Raw genomic sequence first — 16,096 nt, 5'->3', positions numbered from 1 at the left:
GAAGTGTGGGCACAGGTTTGTTACTGTCCTCCTCAGGGCCCAGTGACACTCTCAGGACACACCTGCCTCTGCACACCAAGGAGCAGACATCACTTCCCCACTCCCCACCTCCACGGCCGGCAAAGGGCAGTGTCAGCGTTGGGTGACAAAGCAATCGTCAGAGTCCCAGCTCCACTTCCTCAAGGTCACTGCCCACCTGCACCTCCATGCAGAAGCCTCTTCTGTTTTTAGCTGGAAAGATTAAAGAGGAACGCAGCCAATTCCCAGTGCCCGGGGCTAAGCAGGCGGTGGGAGGTTTAACACTCACAGACTCAGCAGCCAGACACAAAGCGGGGGAAGTGCTCAGGAACCTGGCTCGCCCACATCACAGCCAGAGAAAGCTAAAATGAGGAAAATCATGGCCAGGGGAGGCGGTGGCCACTGGAGACTAAGAAAACAGTGCCACTGGGTAAAGCTCACCCCACGCAGGCCCTCTCCATACAAGGAAATGCAGGTCTGCGGCCGTCATCGCAACACACCAGGGAGGCAGAGTGTGGCCACCAGCTGTGCCACCAGGAACCCCCGATTTCCTGCCGGGGAGATACAGACCCAAGAACTGTCTGCAAACAGAAAGTCTTAGACAACTAGTCACCAAATAAACACCCAGCAGTTCTAGACAATGAAATATTTTCATCTGTAAATGGTTCTGAGTAGTCACTTTATGTCACTGTGCATTTTTTGTAATCACCAGACAACTAATACACAATAATTTTTATGGGGACTCCCCTTTAGAATAAAGGAATTAATATATTTACATACATGCCCACAAACAGGGACAGGAGAAAGAAATTCTGGACTAGCACAGGCGTCAGTGCACAACCTTAGGGAACACAGTCACGAGACATGCTGCTTTGCAGGACAGTCAGGACAAAGACCATGCGGCTGGGAATGCCTACAATATTTACTAGTCGGTCCTCCCCAGAAGACGCCTGCCGCCCCTGGCAGAGCACACATATACCACACTAACAAAAACACAATAAAATCGGGGCAGGCATTTGGTGCAGCAGTCAAGACACCCATCGCGACACCTGCATCCCTTGTCACAGTGCACGGGTCCCCTCTGCTCTCCATACCAGCATCCTGCTAATGCCACCCAGGAATGCCTCAAGTCCTCAAGTCCCTGCCACCCACATGGGAGATCTAGACTGAGTTCTGGGCTCCTGGCTTGGCCTGGCCCAGTCCTGGGTGCTGTGGCATTTGGGGAGAGGATGGAAGATCTTTCTTCATCATTCGCTCTTTCAAACAAAATGAAAATAAACAATAAAATCAACACAAACCATTTATACAAACAAGGAGAGACGTTTAAGCCATGACAATGAAAACAGTTTATTTAGACTCTGTCACTAGACGCAAGGGGCCCTATTCACTGGGTTTTGTTGAGCGCCACACTGGGAAAGTTCTGGGAAGAAGGAACACTCAGCAGGGAAAACAGAAGGGCTCTGGGCAGCAGCAAGGTTTCCCCGGGGCATCCCCCACACAGGCCACCCCAACCTCTGCAAGTCTGGCTCCGTTAGCTCTGCAGGGGGCCCCCTCAGGTCACGGACAGTTATGGAGGGAGTGTCCCCTGAGTATCCACTGAGTCTACAGTGGATAAAAAACAAAATCAAGAGTAAGAACACAGGCCCCAGTCTGAGGGTAGCTTTGGGTCTGCTGACCTCCACCGAGCCCAGCCCCGCATGCAGCCAGGAAAGGCCTGTCCAGGACACCAGAAGTTAAGGTGGAAGATCTGTACGGCTGAGCCAGCCCTTCTCCCCAGTTCGTATTTCACAGGCCCTGCCTGGGGTGTGCCAAAGGCCAGGAGCAGGCTGAAGGGGGATTCCCGCCTCCTGGACCCCAGGCCCCCCAGGGCTCCTCCACGTGCAAGTCAGCATCCCACAGAGGGCAGGACTGGAAGCTGAGAGCCACACGGGCTGGGACTGGCCGCCCAAAACCACCCAGCGCCAACTTGCCCCTTCACCCAACGGGATCAGGGCACCCTGAGAGCACAGCTTCTTGCCCTCTGCCAGCTGCTAAGTCAAGTAAGAACAGTTCACGCAGTGCCAGACCACTCCACGTCCCGGTTGGCTCCTGGCTCCCTCGGTCTCCTCGCTTCCTGCAGCTCAGGACTTTCCTCGTGCATGCTCTGGGACTGCTGCTTACTCGGTAGAGTTCACAGGGCGTCCCTCAGCGGACCCAGCCGTCGTCACTCCCAGCCAGCAGCCCTGGCACCTGCTCCACCCCACAGGCATCCTCCCGTGTCCTGGGAGCGGCCACCACGCCATCCACAGAGACGCTCCTGAAGTTCAGTGTTTGAGGGAAAAGCACAAGGAAAAGGACTAAGTACCCAGGTGTTCAGTAGAAACCATTCATCACCTAAACATAATTCTATACAAATTAAATCTAATCCACCAAAGCTGTTTAAAAATGCTGAAGTCCGACCCACCACAGGAGATGACGGAGGGATCGCGTGGAGGTCAGGTAGCGGTTGTGTGCAGGAGGTGACGGAGGTCAGGTAGCGGTTGTGTGCGAAGTGCCCAGGACCTCGGCAGACACTCTGAGGATCTGGAGCTCTTCCATCCACAGCGTTTCCACCAGAGCGAGCTGGGGCAGCAAAGCCACGCTGTCATCCTTCATCTGGGAAATCTGCAAGGTTTGTGAACGTACGTGTTATTACAGTAACATACTGAAACGTCATATCTAGGTCACCCATGCATGCAGCACAGTCACATTATGAGCCACCTCCAAACCTTTCTCTTAATCACCCCAAACAGGAACTCTGTAGCCTCAATTAATACCCAGGCTGGGCAAGCTGCACTCGGCTCCGTCTCCACGACTGGCCTGTGCCAGCGAGGAAACCAGAGGTTCTGGGACCCTCTCACTGTACTGGTCCTTGTGTGTCTCACTGACTGACCTTGAGGACGTCCTCAAAGTTCATTAAAATCACCTTCTGACCACCACTCATGTGTACACACATGGACAATTTCTCCTTTACTTGGAACATTTATTAAACAAAAATAAAAGAGAAAACGTACTTGAAAATCTATTACCAAAAAGTCATGCAGTAATTTTTAATTATTAAGAGGTACAGGAACACCCATAAAACTACACAATTCTTAAGCAAAGAGCGAACACAGAGTACAGGCAAAGGTACGGAATCCACGGGCTCCATCGACAGGAGAGCGGGGAGGGATGCGTGTTATGGGGACAATGGAAGATGACTGAGCCAATGAAAGATGTGATCCTGCCGCTGGGGCCAGCGTGTCTGAACCCAGAGAACACCGTGCTTAGTGAAGAGACCCAGACATGGAAGCGCAATGCCACACTGAAACGCAAAAGCCAACCTCTGGAGCAGGACCAGATGGCAATTACTACAGGCTGCAGGGTGAGGATGCAAAATTTCAGTTGGACATAAAGAATAAAGTTGAGGTTGATTATTGCACAACATAGTGACTACAGTTAATAATAATGAATACTAGAAAATTACTAAAAGGGTGGATTTTAAGTGTTCTTACCACCAAAAAAGACAAAAAAATGGAGTGAAGTAGCCGGCGCTGCGGCTCACTAGGCTAATCCTCCGCCTAGCGGCGTCGGCACACTGGGTTCTAGTCCCGGTCAGGGCGCCGGATTCTGTCCCGGTTCCCCTCTTCCAGGCCAGCTCTCTGCTGTGGCCAGGGAGTGCAGTGGAGGATGGCCCAGGTGCTTGGGCCCTGCACCCCAAGGGAGACCAGGAAAAGCACCTGGCTCCTGGCTCCTGCCATTGGATCAGCGCGGTGCGCCGGCCGCAGCGCGCCGGCCGCGGCGGCCATTGGAGGGTGAACCAACGGCAAAAGGAAGACCTTTCTCTCTGTCTCTCTCTCTCACTGTCCACTCTGCCTGTCAAAAAATAAATAAATAAATAAATAAAAAATGGAGTGAGGTAATGCTATATTAGTTTCATTAAGCCACCCCATAATACATAGATATATATGGAACATCATGTTGTACATATATATATACACACACATAATTTTTCTTATCAAAAATGAAGAAAAGGGGGCAGGTATTTGACACAGCAATAATTCACTTCTTGGATGCCCGCATCCCACATCAGAGTGGTCTGAGAACTGGCCACTCTGCTTTCTGTCCAATTTCCTACTGATATGCAGGCTGAAAGGCAGTAGATGAGGCCTTGCAGTGCTTGGGCCCCTGCCACCCACATGGAGACCCGGATAGAGTTCCAGGCCCCTGGCTTCAGCCTGGCCCAGTCGCTGTCTCAGGCATTTGGGGAGGGCACCAGTAGATGGGAGATCTCTGTCTGTCTCTATCTCTCCCTGTCTCTCAAATAAAATGGAAAATAAATACATCATTTTAAAAAAGAAAATAGAGACTGCATCAAAAACATTCACTTTGAAACAGTACTCTTATAAATGTTCTATCACTAGTGAAAAACTAGTACCTTCTAAAGCAAAACAGGTCGTTAAAGAGAGAATATGACATTCAAGAAATTCACCTTCTGAAGCACAGAGCAGGTCTCCTCTATGAAGTCACAGCATATCTTCCGGGTTATGTCCAAACTTGTCTTCTCATTTGTATCTGAAATTACTTCCCCAAGAAGTACCTTTTTCCAGAATGTACTAGAAAAAGTTCCAGGAGAAAACCTCAGCAAGCACTCAGAAATAAAGAGAAGGTACACTTCAACAGAACACACAAACTCCTCCTGCTTCCCAGAGCACAAGGCTCATCCCACCGGACACGCCCTAAAATCACCCACAGCTCAGCTCCTGAGGGAAAGCGCACAGGAACGTAAGAAAGAAGAGGGGGCGGGAGCTGAAAACACGGGGACTGGGTGCTCTATGCGGACAGGCATAAATGTGTTCTTCTTTAAGGAAGCCACATCAACTCGCAGATTTCCTTCATTTATTTATTTGAAAGGCAAAGAGACAAAAAGGGACAGGCAGCAGAAAGGCCCCATCCAACAGTTCATTCCCCTAAATGCCTGCAGCAGCTACAGCTGGGTCAGGCTGGAGCCAGGCAGCAGGAACTCAATCCAGGTCTCCCACATGGGTGTTGGGGCCCAACTAGTTGAGCCAAGACCTGCTGCTTGCCAGGGTATGTATTAGCAGAAAGCTGGACTCTGGAGCAGAGGCAGCATCCAAAAGACAGGTCAAATACCTGCCACAGGGACTGAGTTTACCATCATCACTGCCTTGCGTCCAGCACAGACATGAGAGGAGTCAGGTCTACCAGCCCTGAAATAAAGCAGGAGAGGAAACAGCAAGGCAAGTGCACAGACAGGAGGTCAGAGGACTCAGAAGCGAAGGTGAGAAGCCTTCCTCCAGGCACGAGAGCCTTCACCAGAAACTGGCACATGGAACACTCCACACAGAGTGGTGCAATCTCTGTTTGGAAGGAAGTGTCTACAGCGAAGCCGTTCCCAGCTTTTAAGCTGCGCAGGTTTCTAGGACGTCGGGCTGGGCAGCAGGCAGGCTTAGTTTCCGTACAAAGGAGAGTGCAGGTGTGCGGGGGCAGGCAGAAGGGAGCCAAGGTAGCACGCAGGGCCACAGTGTGGCAGAGCCTCCCACTCCAGCCGCAGGAGGAAGCACCAGTCAGGGAAGAGAGGATGGACACAGAGAAGCTGGAGCAGCTAGAGAGGGAAGGAGAGACACCACTCCTACACCCAAGTGCGGAGTGCAGGAGCCGGAAGACACGCGGGGAAGGGTCTGGAAAGTCTCCTCCTTCCGAGAGGACGGCTGAGACAGGCGACAGACGGTTCTCAGGAAAGAAGAAAGTGCTCAGTGCCAGGCTCAGTGCGTAACTGGACCTTCACGAGTTCCGAGCAAGGAGAGCACTGTTTCCCCAGGAGGGGCTCAGAGAAACTGACTCAGGAAAGGTGGAGAAGGCACCCTAAGTGGCAGTTAATGAGGGGCCGAAACTGCCTGGCTCCGTTAGCTCTCCAGCGAGCACAGGTGCGGCAGAATCCCAGGCACAGGCTCGCTCTGCCGTGCTGCCCAGACAGCGGCCACGGAGGGAGGAGAGGCCCCAGGAAGACCTCTGGGAAGCAGCCACTTGCTGCCCTGCATCTGAGGCTCAAGTGCCTGAAACGACTCGGACTGTGCTGCAGGAAGAAGCTAAGGAAGCTCAAACGGGGACACACAAGGTAAAATTAAGTGTAAGGCCAACGAAGTGGGGAGGTAACACAAGGGTGCGAGGTGGACAGGAAAGACACAGCCAGGACTGAACTGGTGATGAATCGTGGGACTTCATCTCATCCATCTGGAAGGGCCATAGATTTGCCTCTGCATTTTCTGGTGACCAATGGAAGGCAATGGATCCGCTATAGAATTCACATTTCCTCTAAGATCAAAACATACCATCTGCTGACAATAAAACAATGACTTCTGGTGTTGAGGCCAGGGAGAAATCTGACTCCCAGAGGCCCTGCAGAAAAAGAGGTGAGTGACATCACAGTAACAGGCGTCACTGCATGGGCACCAAGCGCTTCCAGGCACTGTGTGCTGAGGGCCGTTTCCAGGCCCCATCTCCCCTAATGGGCATCCCCACCTTCAGGAAGTCCTCCCCAGCTCCTGTGCAGCAGTGAGATGGAGGCTGTTGTCAGAAATAAAGAAAATAAATATTGACAAGGGCTTGGCGAAGTTGGAACCTGCTAACACACACGGCTGCAGGGAGCATGACTGATGGCTTCAGGGAACATTCAGGAGTCTGACAGGCATGTGTGTCTACACTGGGAGCTCCCCTATCTGCTATCTCCATGGAAAAAACCATGGAGAATCTGTGTCTATCCTAGAGTAATGCCTGGTGGAGCTCTGCTTGTTCCCAGGAAAAGCCCACCCTTCAGAGACTCCTCTGACAGCACCAGTGCCCAAACTGTGAACAACAGGCATCAGGTCACAGGGAGGGAAGTATAAGAGACTAGAAATTTCTCTGTTTAAAAAAGATTCATTTGGTCAGCGCTGCGGCTCACTAGGCTAATCCTCCGCCTGCGGCACCGGCACCCTGGGTTCTAGTCCCGGTCGGGGTGCCAGATTCTGTCCCGGTTGCCCCTCTTCCAGGCCAGCTCTCTGCTCTGGCCAGGGAGTGCAGTGGAGGATGGCCCAAGTGCTTGGGCCCTGTACCCCATGGGAGACCAGGAGAAGCACCTGGCTTCTGCCATCGGATCAGCACGGTGCACCGGCCGCAACGGCCACTGGAGGGTGAACCAACAGAAAAGGAAGACCTTTCTCTCTGTCTCTCTCTCTCACTGTCCACTCTGCTTGTCAAAAAATAATAAAATAAAATAAAATAAAAAGATTCATTTATTTATTTGCATGGCAGAGTTAAAGTAAGAGAGGGAGAGACAGAAAGATCTTCCATCCACTGGTTCACGCACCAAATGCCAAAGCCAGGAGCCCGGAACTCCATCGTTGCTCACTGGGGGAATATATCCAAACAGACTGGAAAATTCTAACAATCATGTACTCTGATGCTGATTCTAAGTCCAGAATTCCAGGAATGGCTATAATTTAGAGGTAAAACATCCACTGTATGTGCAGGTTACATAACAAATAAGCAGTTCCAGCACACAATGGCATTCTTTTTTCTTCTCTAGTTGGTATCTGAATGTCTGAATGTCAGCTAAAAAAAACTCCAAAGTCATGTCCAGATTGTAGCCACAGCTTAAGACCAACACATGTGGAACTTACAATTTTTCAGGTTCCAGACATAACAACTTGAGAGCTGTGAGCAGCCTCCAGGATGGTCCATCCCAACCAAACGTCAGATTTCTAAAGTGGGAGAACAAATCATGACAGAGCCATCACCACAGGGCTTCCTGACTCCGCACAATGCTAGAGAGACAGACGGCCCTCTTTTTCAAATGAGCTGCTAACTATATGTAACCTGTTATCTTCATCAAAAAGGAAAAGATAAACCTGAAGATGTTTAGGAATAAATTCTAAATAACTGAAAATTCTCTATCCAGTGACTTTTTTTTTATTAAAGTAAAAAGCTATTTTCCAGTCAGTTTTACTAAGACGCTGAACACAGATGAAGGGGACACAGGAGAGGACATGCTACAGTTTATAACGTGAATGAGGAAATTCAGGAATTATCAATGGCAGCCATCCCAGCTACTTGTCCCAAACACTGTCACTGCATTATTTAAAACTTATATTTTACCCAAAAAATTTGAAAGGGAGACCCTCAAGACTTTCTTGATGTGGAATCACCGGCCACTGACCCACCCCAGGAGCCAGCACCAAGTTTACAGGAGTGGGCTCTCTGCCAGGCTGTCCCTGGCCTGCAGTAGCCCGGTGCTGTCCCTCCTGATCACACGGTAGACAGACACCCACTTGAGGACCCCACTCACTGCACAAGAGGCAGGGGCAGGGACTGTCTTTTCACAGTCATTTAATAGTTCAAGCTTGTATCGCAGGTCCGCAAACACATTTCTTTACAGAGTGTGCCATGGTCCGTGTGTGCCCCACTACACTGAGCACACTCACTGCCCGTGGCAAGTACTCAGTAAATACCCACCTCTCAGCTCATCCAGAGTCAGGAGGGGCCTCATACACACGGAAAACCAACTTTTCATGAAGATTTCTGAAGGAATGATTTTAAGAGACAGAGAAACACTTACTCTATAAAACCATGGTCCTTTAAAATGGCAACCTTTTTGTTCAGCTGTTTATCTGTTGGTGGAAGATATTTAACAAGTATTTCTACAATAAAGAAAAAAGAGTCAAATCAGACGGAGATTTAGGTGTAATTCAAAGTGTCTTCCCTTCCCTTCTCAGCACACTCTCATCCCTTTAGCAATCAAGACATAGACAGTTTTATCAATCCACACAAAGAGGTCTATTCTGCCATCCAATTCAAACGGATCATTATCCAGTCTTCAAAAAGCAGCAGCAATTCTCAGGCTAGAGGACAAAGCATCCACAACCTCCCACTCCCACTAAGCAAACCCATCAACAAAATCAGGTAACTGACACATTAGGGTAACTGCTGGGAAATCACATCAAAATTATTGGTTCTGTAAAACCATGAAGAGAGGTGAATCATATTGAGTTTTGAAGGCCAGAATTCAAAACTATTCACTGAAAGTAAATACACAAAAATTAGCAAAGCTATTTTGTTTGAATGATTTCTCTATCATTTTTAAAATGTAACTAAAATATATATTATTCAATATAATTTATTTGGCAAACTAAACTTTCACAGCCATCAGCATTAAAGTTATCAGGAATCTGAACTCTCAAAGCTATTTTTCTGAGACCCCAAAAGCTCTAGTTTTTGCCTTCTCTTTTCTTAAATTTTTAAAAATATTATTATTCTCCCTATAGGATACAGTAGTTCCTATTTCAATTCAAACTTACATTAAAACTACCTCAAATTATACACTAGTTTTTACTTTATTTAAAAAGCAGAGAGAGAGAGAGACCTTCTATCCACAATAGTTGGGGTTGGGCCAGCATGAAGGCAGGAGCCCACAACTCAAGCCAGGTCTCCCATGAGGAGCAGTGACCCAAGGACCTGAGCCATCACCTGCCGCCTTCCAGGAAGTACATCATTAGGAAGCTAGATCAGAAGTGAAACTGGGACTTGAACCTGGTACTTGATATGGGATGCAGGTATCCCAAGTAGCAGCTTTAACAGCAGTGCCACGATGCCCACCCCTCACCAATTCTTCATGGCCTAGAAAACTGACTCTCTGCTGCTTCTTCAGGAGAAAATCCAATTTTAATACTGTATTTGGAATCTTCAACTACAAAGTTAATGCGTAAATTATTTTAAAATAATATAAATAATGGCTAGTTAATCATACACACACACAAAAGGAATCAGTATCTAATGGCATTAAATTCCAAAAGCAAGAACTGCCTATTAGATGTTTCTCTGCAACTGGTAGTATCCTATACTTAGTAGGTACTTAACAATACTTTTTATTCATTACCCTCTAATTCTATTTTCTTTAGTAATAGGAAAAATATCGGGGCCAGCGCTGTGGTACAGTGGGTTAACGCCCTGGCCTGAAGCACAAACATCCCATATGGGCGCCGGTTCGAGACCCGGCTACTCCACTTCCAATCCAGCTCTCTGCTATGGCCTGGGAAAGCAGTGCAAAATGGCCCAAATACTTGGGCCCCTGCACCCATGTGGGAGACCCGGAAGAAGCTCCTGGCTTTGGATCAGCACAGCTCCAACTGTTGCAGCCAATTGGGGAGTGAACCATTGGATGAAAGACCTCTCTCTCTCTCTGCCTCTCCTCTCTCTGTGTAACTCTTTCAAATAAATAAATAAATCTTTAAAAAAAAAAAAAAAGAAAAATATCTCAGTACAAACATTTCCATTTCCTTTTATCTGTTAATATTATACTTATCTCCCTAGCAATTTTCCTTTTAGGAAATACATTAGGACCCAGTACAATAAAACTTTCCTTGGTTCTTCCAAAAAAAAAGTTTTTTTATTTGAAAGGCAGAGTGACAGAAAGGAAGAAAGAAAGATAGAAAGCTTCTACCTACTATTCACTCCCCAAATGCTTGCAACAGCAAGCTGAGAACCAGGAACTCGATCCAGGGCTCCCACATGAGGGGCAGAAACCCAATTACTTGAGTTATCATGCTGTCTCCCAGGGTCTGCATTAGCAGACAGCTGAAGTCAGGAGCCAGTCAGAGATCAAATCCAATATGGTACACGGGCATCATAACCACTAGGCAAGACACCTGTGTGCCCCAGTTCTACTCAGTATCACTCCAACTCTGTTGTTTTTACTCCAACACTGAAACTGCACAGTCGGTAAGAATAAGACTACACCTACCTACGACAAAATAATGTAACATTTTACATAAAAAAATGTAAGTTCCTAACGTTTTCCTATTTTTGTTAAAACTGAAAATAACCATATCTCCAGAGGGATAAAAAGTTACAACATCTTAACAGCAAGAACAAAGTTGAGGGGCCAGTGCTATAGCAGGTTAAAGCCCTAGCCTGAAGCGCCGGCATCCCATATAGCCACTGGTTCTAGTCCCGGCTGCTCCTCTTCTGATCCAGCTCTCTGCTATGGCCTGGAAAAGCAGTAGAAGATGGCCCAAGTCCTTGGGCCCCTGCACCCATGTGGGAGACCCAGAGGAAGCTCCTGGCTGCTGCCTTCAGATCGGCGCAGCTCCAGCAGTTGTGGCCATCTGGGGAGTGAACCAGTGGATGAAAGACCTCTCTCTCCGTCTCTACCTCTCTGTAACTCGTTCAAATAAACAAATAAAATCTTTAAAAAAAAAAAAAAAAAAAAAAAAAAAAGAACAAAGTTGATCCCAACCTCCTGAGACATAAACACAAGCATGAGGGTTACGGACGGAAACAAAGCCATACTCCAGGAGCAGCCGCTGGTTGTCATGAGGGCCGTAGCAGATGAAAACCTCTTCGTGTTTTCTAAACCTTGAAGCCGTTCTAATTTCATAACAACGAGTTTCCTCATTAAACGCTGCTTCTACCTAGGAAGGAAAATTGCTAAAGATTTTTTTTGAAGCATAAAACTAAATAATGGATTCAGTCACCATATTATGTCAGATGCAGCTAAACACTCATCTATGAATTTAACGACACGTGGGAAAAATGCCACTTCTGCCCTTGAGCCTGTCCACCCTCTGTGGTTGCCCATGCAAGTTCATTTTTTATAATCTTTCTCTTTTTTTTACATTCATTTGTTTATTTATTTATTTATTTTTATTTAGTAAATATAAATTTCAAAGTACACTTTATGGATTACAATGGCTTTCCCCCCCATAATTTACCTCCCACTCGCACCTCTCCCATCTCCCGCTCCCTCTCCCATTCCATTCACATCAAGATTCATTTTCAATTATCTTTATATACAGAAGATCAATTCAGTATATATTAAGTAAAGATTTCATCAGTTTGCCCCCACACAGAAACACAAAGTGTAAAATACTGTTTCAGTACTAGCTATAGCATTACTTCACACTGGACAACACATTAAGGACAGATCCCACATGAGAACTAAGTACACAGTGACTCCTGTTGTTGACTTAACAATTTGACACTCTTATTTATGGCGTCAGTAATCTCCCTAGGCTCTAGCCATATGAGTTCCCAAGGCTATGGAAGCCTTTTGAGTTCACCAACTTCGATCTTATTCCAACAGGGTCATAGTCAAAGTGGAAGTTCTCTCCTCCCTTCAGAGAAAGGTACCTCCTTCTTTGATGGCCCCGTAGTTTCCACTGGGATCTCACTCGCAGAGATCTTTCATTTAGGTCTTCTTCTTCTTCTTTTTTTTTTTTTTTTTTTCCAGAGTGTCTTGGCTTTCCACGCCTAAAATACTCTCATGGGCTCTTCAGCCAGATCCGAATGCCTTAAGGGCTGATTCTGAGGCCAGAGTGCTATTTAGGACATCTGCCATTCTATGGGTCTGCTGTGTATCTCACTTCCCATGATGGATCATTCTCTCCCTTTTTGATTTCTATCAGTTAGTATTAGCAGAGCAAAGACAACGTTTGACAGCTGTGCCATAAAGTTATCAATGAAACAGGATCGGACAGGAGAGTAAACAAGAGCTCAGCCCCATAGGCCAGGCAGGTGATGGGTGCTAGGAAAAGCAGCCCAGGGAAGAGAGTCCAGGACCCCACAGGCCAGGACAGTAGAGCAGAAAAATGGGAGAAAGGAAAAACCATGCCAGCAGTGACAATGGGCTGAGGTGAAAGAGAAGAACACTCCTGCCAGCAGCTTGACCTAACAGCTCACTCATCCCTTTGGCTTCTCTCACCATTCAAAGTCATGGGTTCTACATGTTGGAATCCTTCCTATCAAAACAGAGCCTGGGTCCACCTGTCAGCTTCTCACCTGGACATGTGGGCTGTGATTCAGCAGATCCAGGTACGGAGCAAGTGCGCAGGTGTCGGGCTCAGCAGACAGGCACTCCCGCGGCCTGCGCCTCAGGTACACAGCTCTGGTGTTGACAGTACACCAGGCCCACAAGAGGGCACTGTAGCTGAAGATGCTGTCAATGGGCTCCACAAACAGAGGCTGCAGGGAAGAGAAAAAGCCCCTGGAGGAAGCAAAGAACTCCCACAAACGGGCTCTCTGTTCCTCAGCCTTCATTTGTAAAGGTTTGGGCAGAAGATTCACCACTTCAGGATCCAAACAAACAGGGCAGGTGTAGGCCTTGGGCAAAATTTCCAGGTAAGGCTTCCAGGGAGACCGGTCCCCAGCATGCTTTTCTGAAACTAAAAATGTGCACAGAGCCAGCAGAGGAGACGGAGGAGGCTTCCACCTTTTAAAATTAAAAGTCAGATTCAAGGAATTACTTTTACTCAAAATACAGAATAAGCTAAGTGTTTGGTTTTGCAGCCACAGGGACTGTGTTCAAATTGTCAACACTCGATATACACTCGAGTATACTGAGGGCAGCCAAGAGAGCTCCTTCCTCCCCAAGGACTATCCCTCTCCCTAGTGCACCCTGCACACAACAGCACTGAACAAACCAAACTGATGAGCCAGCAATGCCAACTCAGAAACCCAACCTCCAGGTTTGTTTGCAAGCGATTCCTTGTTACAAAAGCCCCTTGGCTTCCAATTTAGCTTCAAGCTTTTGTCATAAGCACATCTGTTTCAGCTAGGCAAGCACAGTGGGGGGAAACTGATGCAAAGACGCTGGACCCTCACCATCCACTACAGTAACCACTGGGTACACAGGCAACTCCAGCTTCAATTTCAACGATTCAGAATTAAATATGTGCGGCCCTCAGTATCTGCAGGGAATTGGTTCCAGGACTCACATGGTTACTGAAAGCCACAGAGTGCAAGTCCCTCATAGAAAATGGCACACCTCCTATGCTCATCTCTCATGCACTCTGAATCATCTCTAGGTTATAACAACTATTACAATGTAAGTACTGTAAAACAGCTACCACACTGTACTGTTGAGGAATAATGACCAGAAAAACAAGTCTGTACATGCCGAATAGAGACAATAAGGACTTTTTTAAATCAAACATTTTCAATCTGCAGTTGGCTAAAGCCACAATATGGAACCTGTGGACACAGAGGGCTGCCTGTAACATTTAAAACTCAGTCCCTCAGTCAGACAAGGCACGTTCAAGTGCTCAACAGCCATCTGTGCAGACCACCATATTGGACAAAGTAGAGTAAAACACCTCTGTTGTTTCCCAATGTTCTAAGGGTGACACTAACCTGGATGACAAACTGAACATGCCTATTTTAGTCTTGTTAGTTACAAACGATCTACTCCCAAGCTTATCTACTCTATTATAAGTTAGATAATAGAGTACTTTAGCTTTACACAATTACCAATAGAGATCTCATACTGCATGAATGCTTTTTGAAAAAGTTTCCATCAATCTTTTGAATTCCAAATTCCCATTTTACCATATACTTAACTCAGAGTAAGTTAGAAAATGTTAATACCAAGAACACGCTTGCCTCTACTTAGGCCTATAAAGATATATTAGCTCCCTTCTGAAAATGTGGGGTGGGGGGAAGTCCAGAATTGCCAAACAGAACAATCTTTTGACAGTCCTAACTTAGAAATCCCTTCTGCCAAGGATCTCACTCGTTCTGTCCTCAGAGGTGCCCCAAAACAAAGGCCCAGAAACATGAGCCGGAACATGGGTCTCAACTCCCACATGGGCCCCCTCTCTCCTATTCCTACACAGAACTAATTCTCTCAGAATGCCAACAGCTCTTCATAATTGGAGAATTCAAACAAGCATAAGGAGGGTAAAAATAAAAGAGAGACTAGCATTTGTCAAGACCTATTATGATGCAGAACAGGCTACTATCAGCCAAGGGACTCAGCTGTGACTTACAAATACTATCCCAATAATTCTTCATTCTTAAGAAAGTGATGGATCAGATTCACACTCACACCCCACGCAGCCTATTAGGAATCTTAAAAATGCAATTTACAGAGGCACATCTTTGGCACAGTGGTTAAGAAAACACTTGGAACACCAGCATCCATCCCATATTAGAACACCTGGGTTACAGTCCTGGCTCCGCTCCCTATTCCAGCTTCCTGCTAACACACACCCTGGGAGGCAGCAGGTAGTGGCTCAAATACCTGGGTGCCTGCATCCACATGGGAGACCCAGACGGAGTTCCTAAGTCCTGGCTTCTGCGTGGCCCAGCCCTTCCCCTTCACCCTCACCCACCAACTTCTGTGGTCACATGGGGAGGGAGTCAGCAGATGGGACATCACTCTCTCTCGCTCTCGCTCTCTCTGGAGCAGAGTAAAGCCTCCAGATCATTTCAGGTATTCATCAGCTAGACAAGGAGCTGGGCCCTAATGAACTATGTGTCACATGACCCAGTTGCCAATGACAGAGACTGTCCAGGAGAATCGCTTACACCAGAGCAGCATTCAGGTGGTCACTTACTTAGTAATGTACGGCCCTAAGTAGCTTTCAATCACTGTGTCCGTGGTGAGCAGGCAACTCTCAGGCAACGAAATAATCATCTGTCCCTCCTTGCCAAGAAGAAAGTAAAGATTAGAACACGTGAGTTTTGGGAAGGACCTCAAAGTATGGGTTCATTATTATGAAAAATCTATGCATAGATTTGAAATTTTTTTGCACAAAATAAAGCATTTTTAATCCTATTTTTCCATGAACTTTTTGAAGCATTTTTGTATATATTTCACAATTTAAAAAAATTTTTAAATAAAAACAGCATAATAGAATTACAACATTAAAAGATACCATTCTTTAGGCTAAACACATGCACATAGCTGAGTTTAAATAAATTAAGGAATTAGAAATAAATAAAAATAATTTTAAAATAAAGGAAGAAATATATTTCTAGCTTGGCAGAAACTGTTCATTGGATGTCCTTTAAAATGGCACAGAGGGAACTAGTGGGGACCTTGCAGATCATCTACGTCATCGCCTCCTCATCTTCCAGGTCCGGAACAAAGGTTGAGAGGATCCTGAGTCCTGCTTCAGGTCAGAGAGAGAGCTGAAGGCAATCCTGGGACAGGGCCCATGTTCACAGCCACTCACAGGAGGGCCATGGCCCTGGCACACCTGCAGTATGATTTAATTTATAAAACTGCTGTGCAGACTGCTAGCGG

General features: G+C 46.9%; 1 protein-coding gene across 12 annotated transcripts in view; it reads right to left on the bottom strand.

Annotated features, from left to right (window-relative positions):
• Positions 1 to 1,340: 1,340 nt before the first annotated feature.
• Positions 1,341 to 16,096, bottom strand: part of SETD4 (SET domain containing 4) — a 94,034-nt gene continuing 79,278 nt past the window's right edge. For 8 of the 12 annotated variants that reach the window (XM_089331465.1, XM_089331469.1, XM_089331468.1 and 5 more), the window contains 8 exons: positions 15,405 to 15,493; positions 12,850 to 13,279; positions 11,309 to 11,483; positions 8,633 to 8,714; positions 7,698 to 7,778; positions 4,508 to 4,631; positions 2,462 to 2,661; positions 1,341 to 2,314 (listed from right to left, as the gene is read on the bottom strand). In XM_089331465.1, coding sequence (XP_089187591.1) covers positions 2,527 to 2,661; positions 4,508 to 4,631; positions 7,698 to 7,778; positions 8,633 to 8,714; positions 11,309 to 11,483; positions 12,850 to 13,279; positions 15,405 to 15,493 — 1,116 coding nt within the window. In that variant the 3' untranslated portion in view covers positions 1,341 to 2,314; positions 2,462 to 2,526. The remainder of the gene's footprint in view (positions 2,315 to 2,461; positions 2,662 to 4,507; positions 4,632 to 7,697; positions 7,779 to 8,632; positions 8,715 to 11,308; positions 11,484 to 12,849; positions 13,280 to 15,404; positions 15,494 to 16,096) is intronic. The other 4 variants (XM_089331475.1, XM_089331473.1, XM_089331476.1 and 1 more) reach the window with 2 other exon arrangements.

The sequence above is a fragment of the Oryctolagus cuniculus genome, chromosome 4 (assembly GCF_051225735.1).
Source record: "Oryctolagus cuniculus isolate XC-2025 breed Fujian yellow rabbit chromosome 4, ASM5122573v1, whole genome shotgun sequence".
In the NCBI taxonomy this organism is placed as follows: Eukaryota; Metazoa; Chordata; class Mammalia; order Lagomorpha; family Leporidae; genus Oryctolagus; species Oryctolagus cuniculus.
This window is presented reverse-complemented; position numbering and strand designations above follow the sequence as displayed.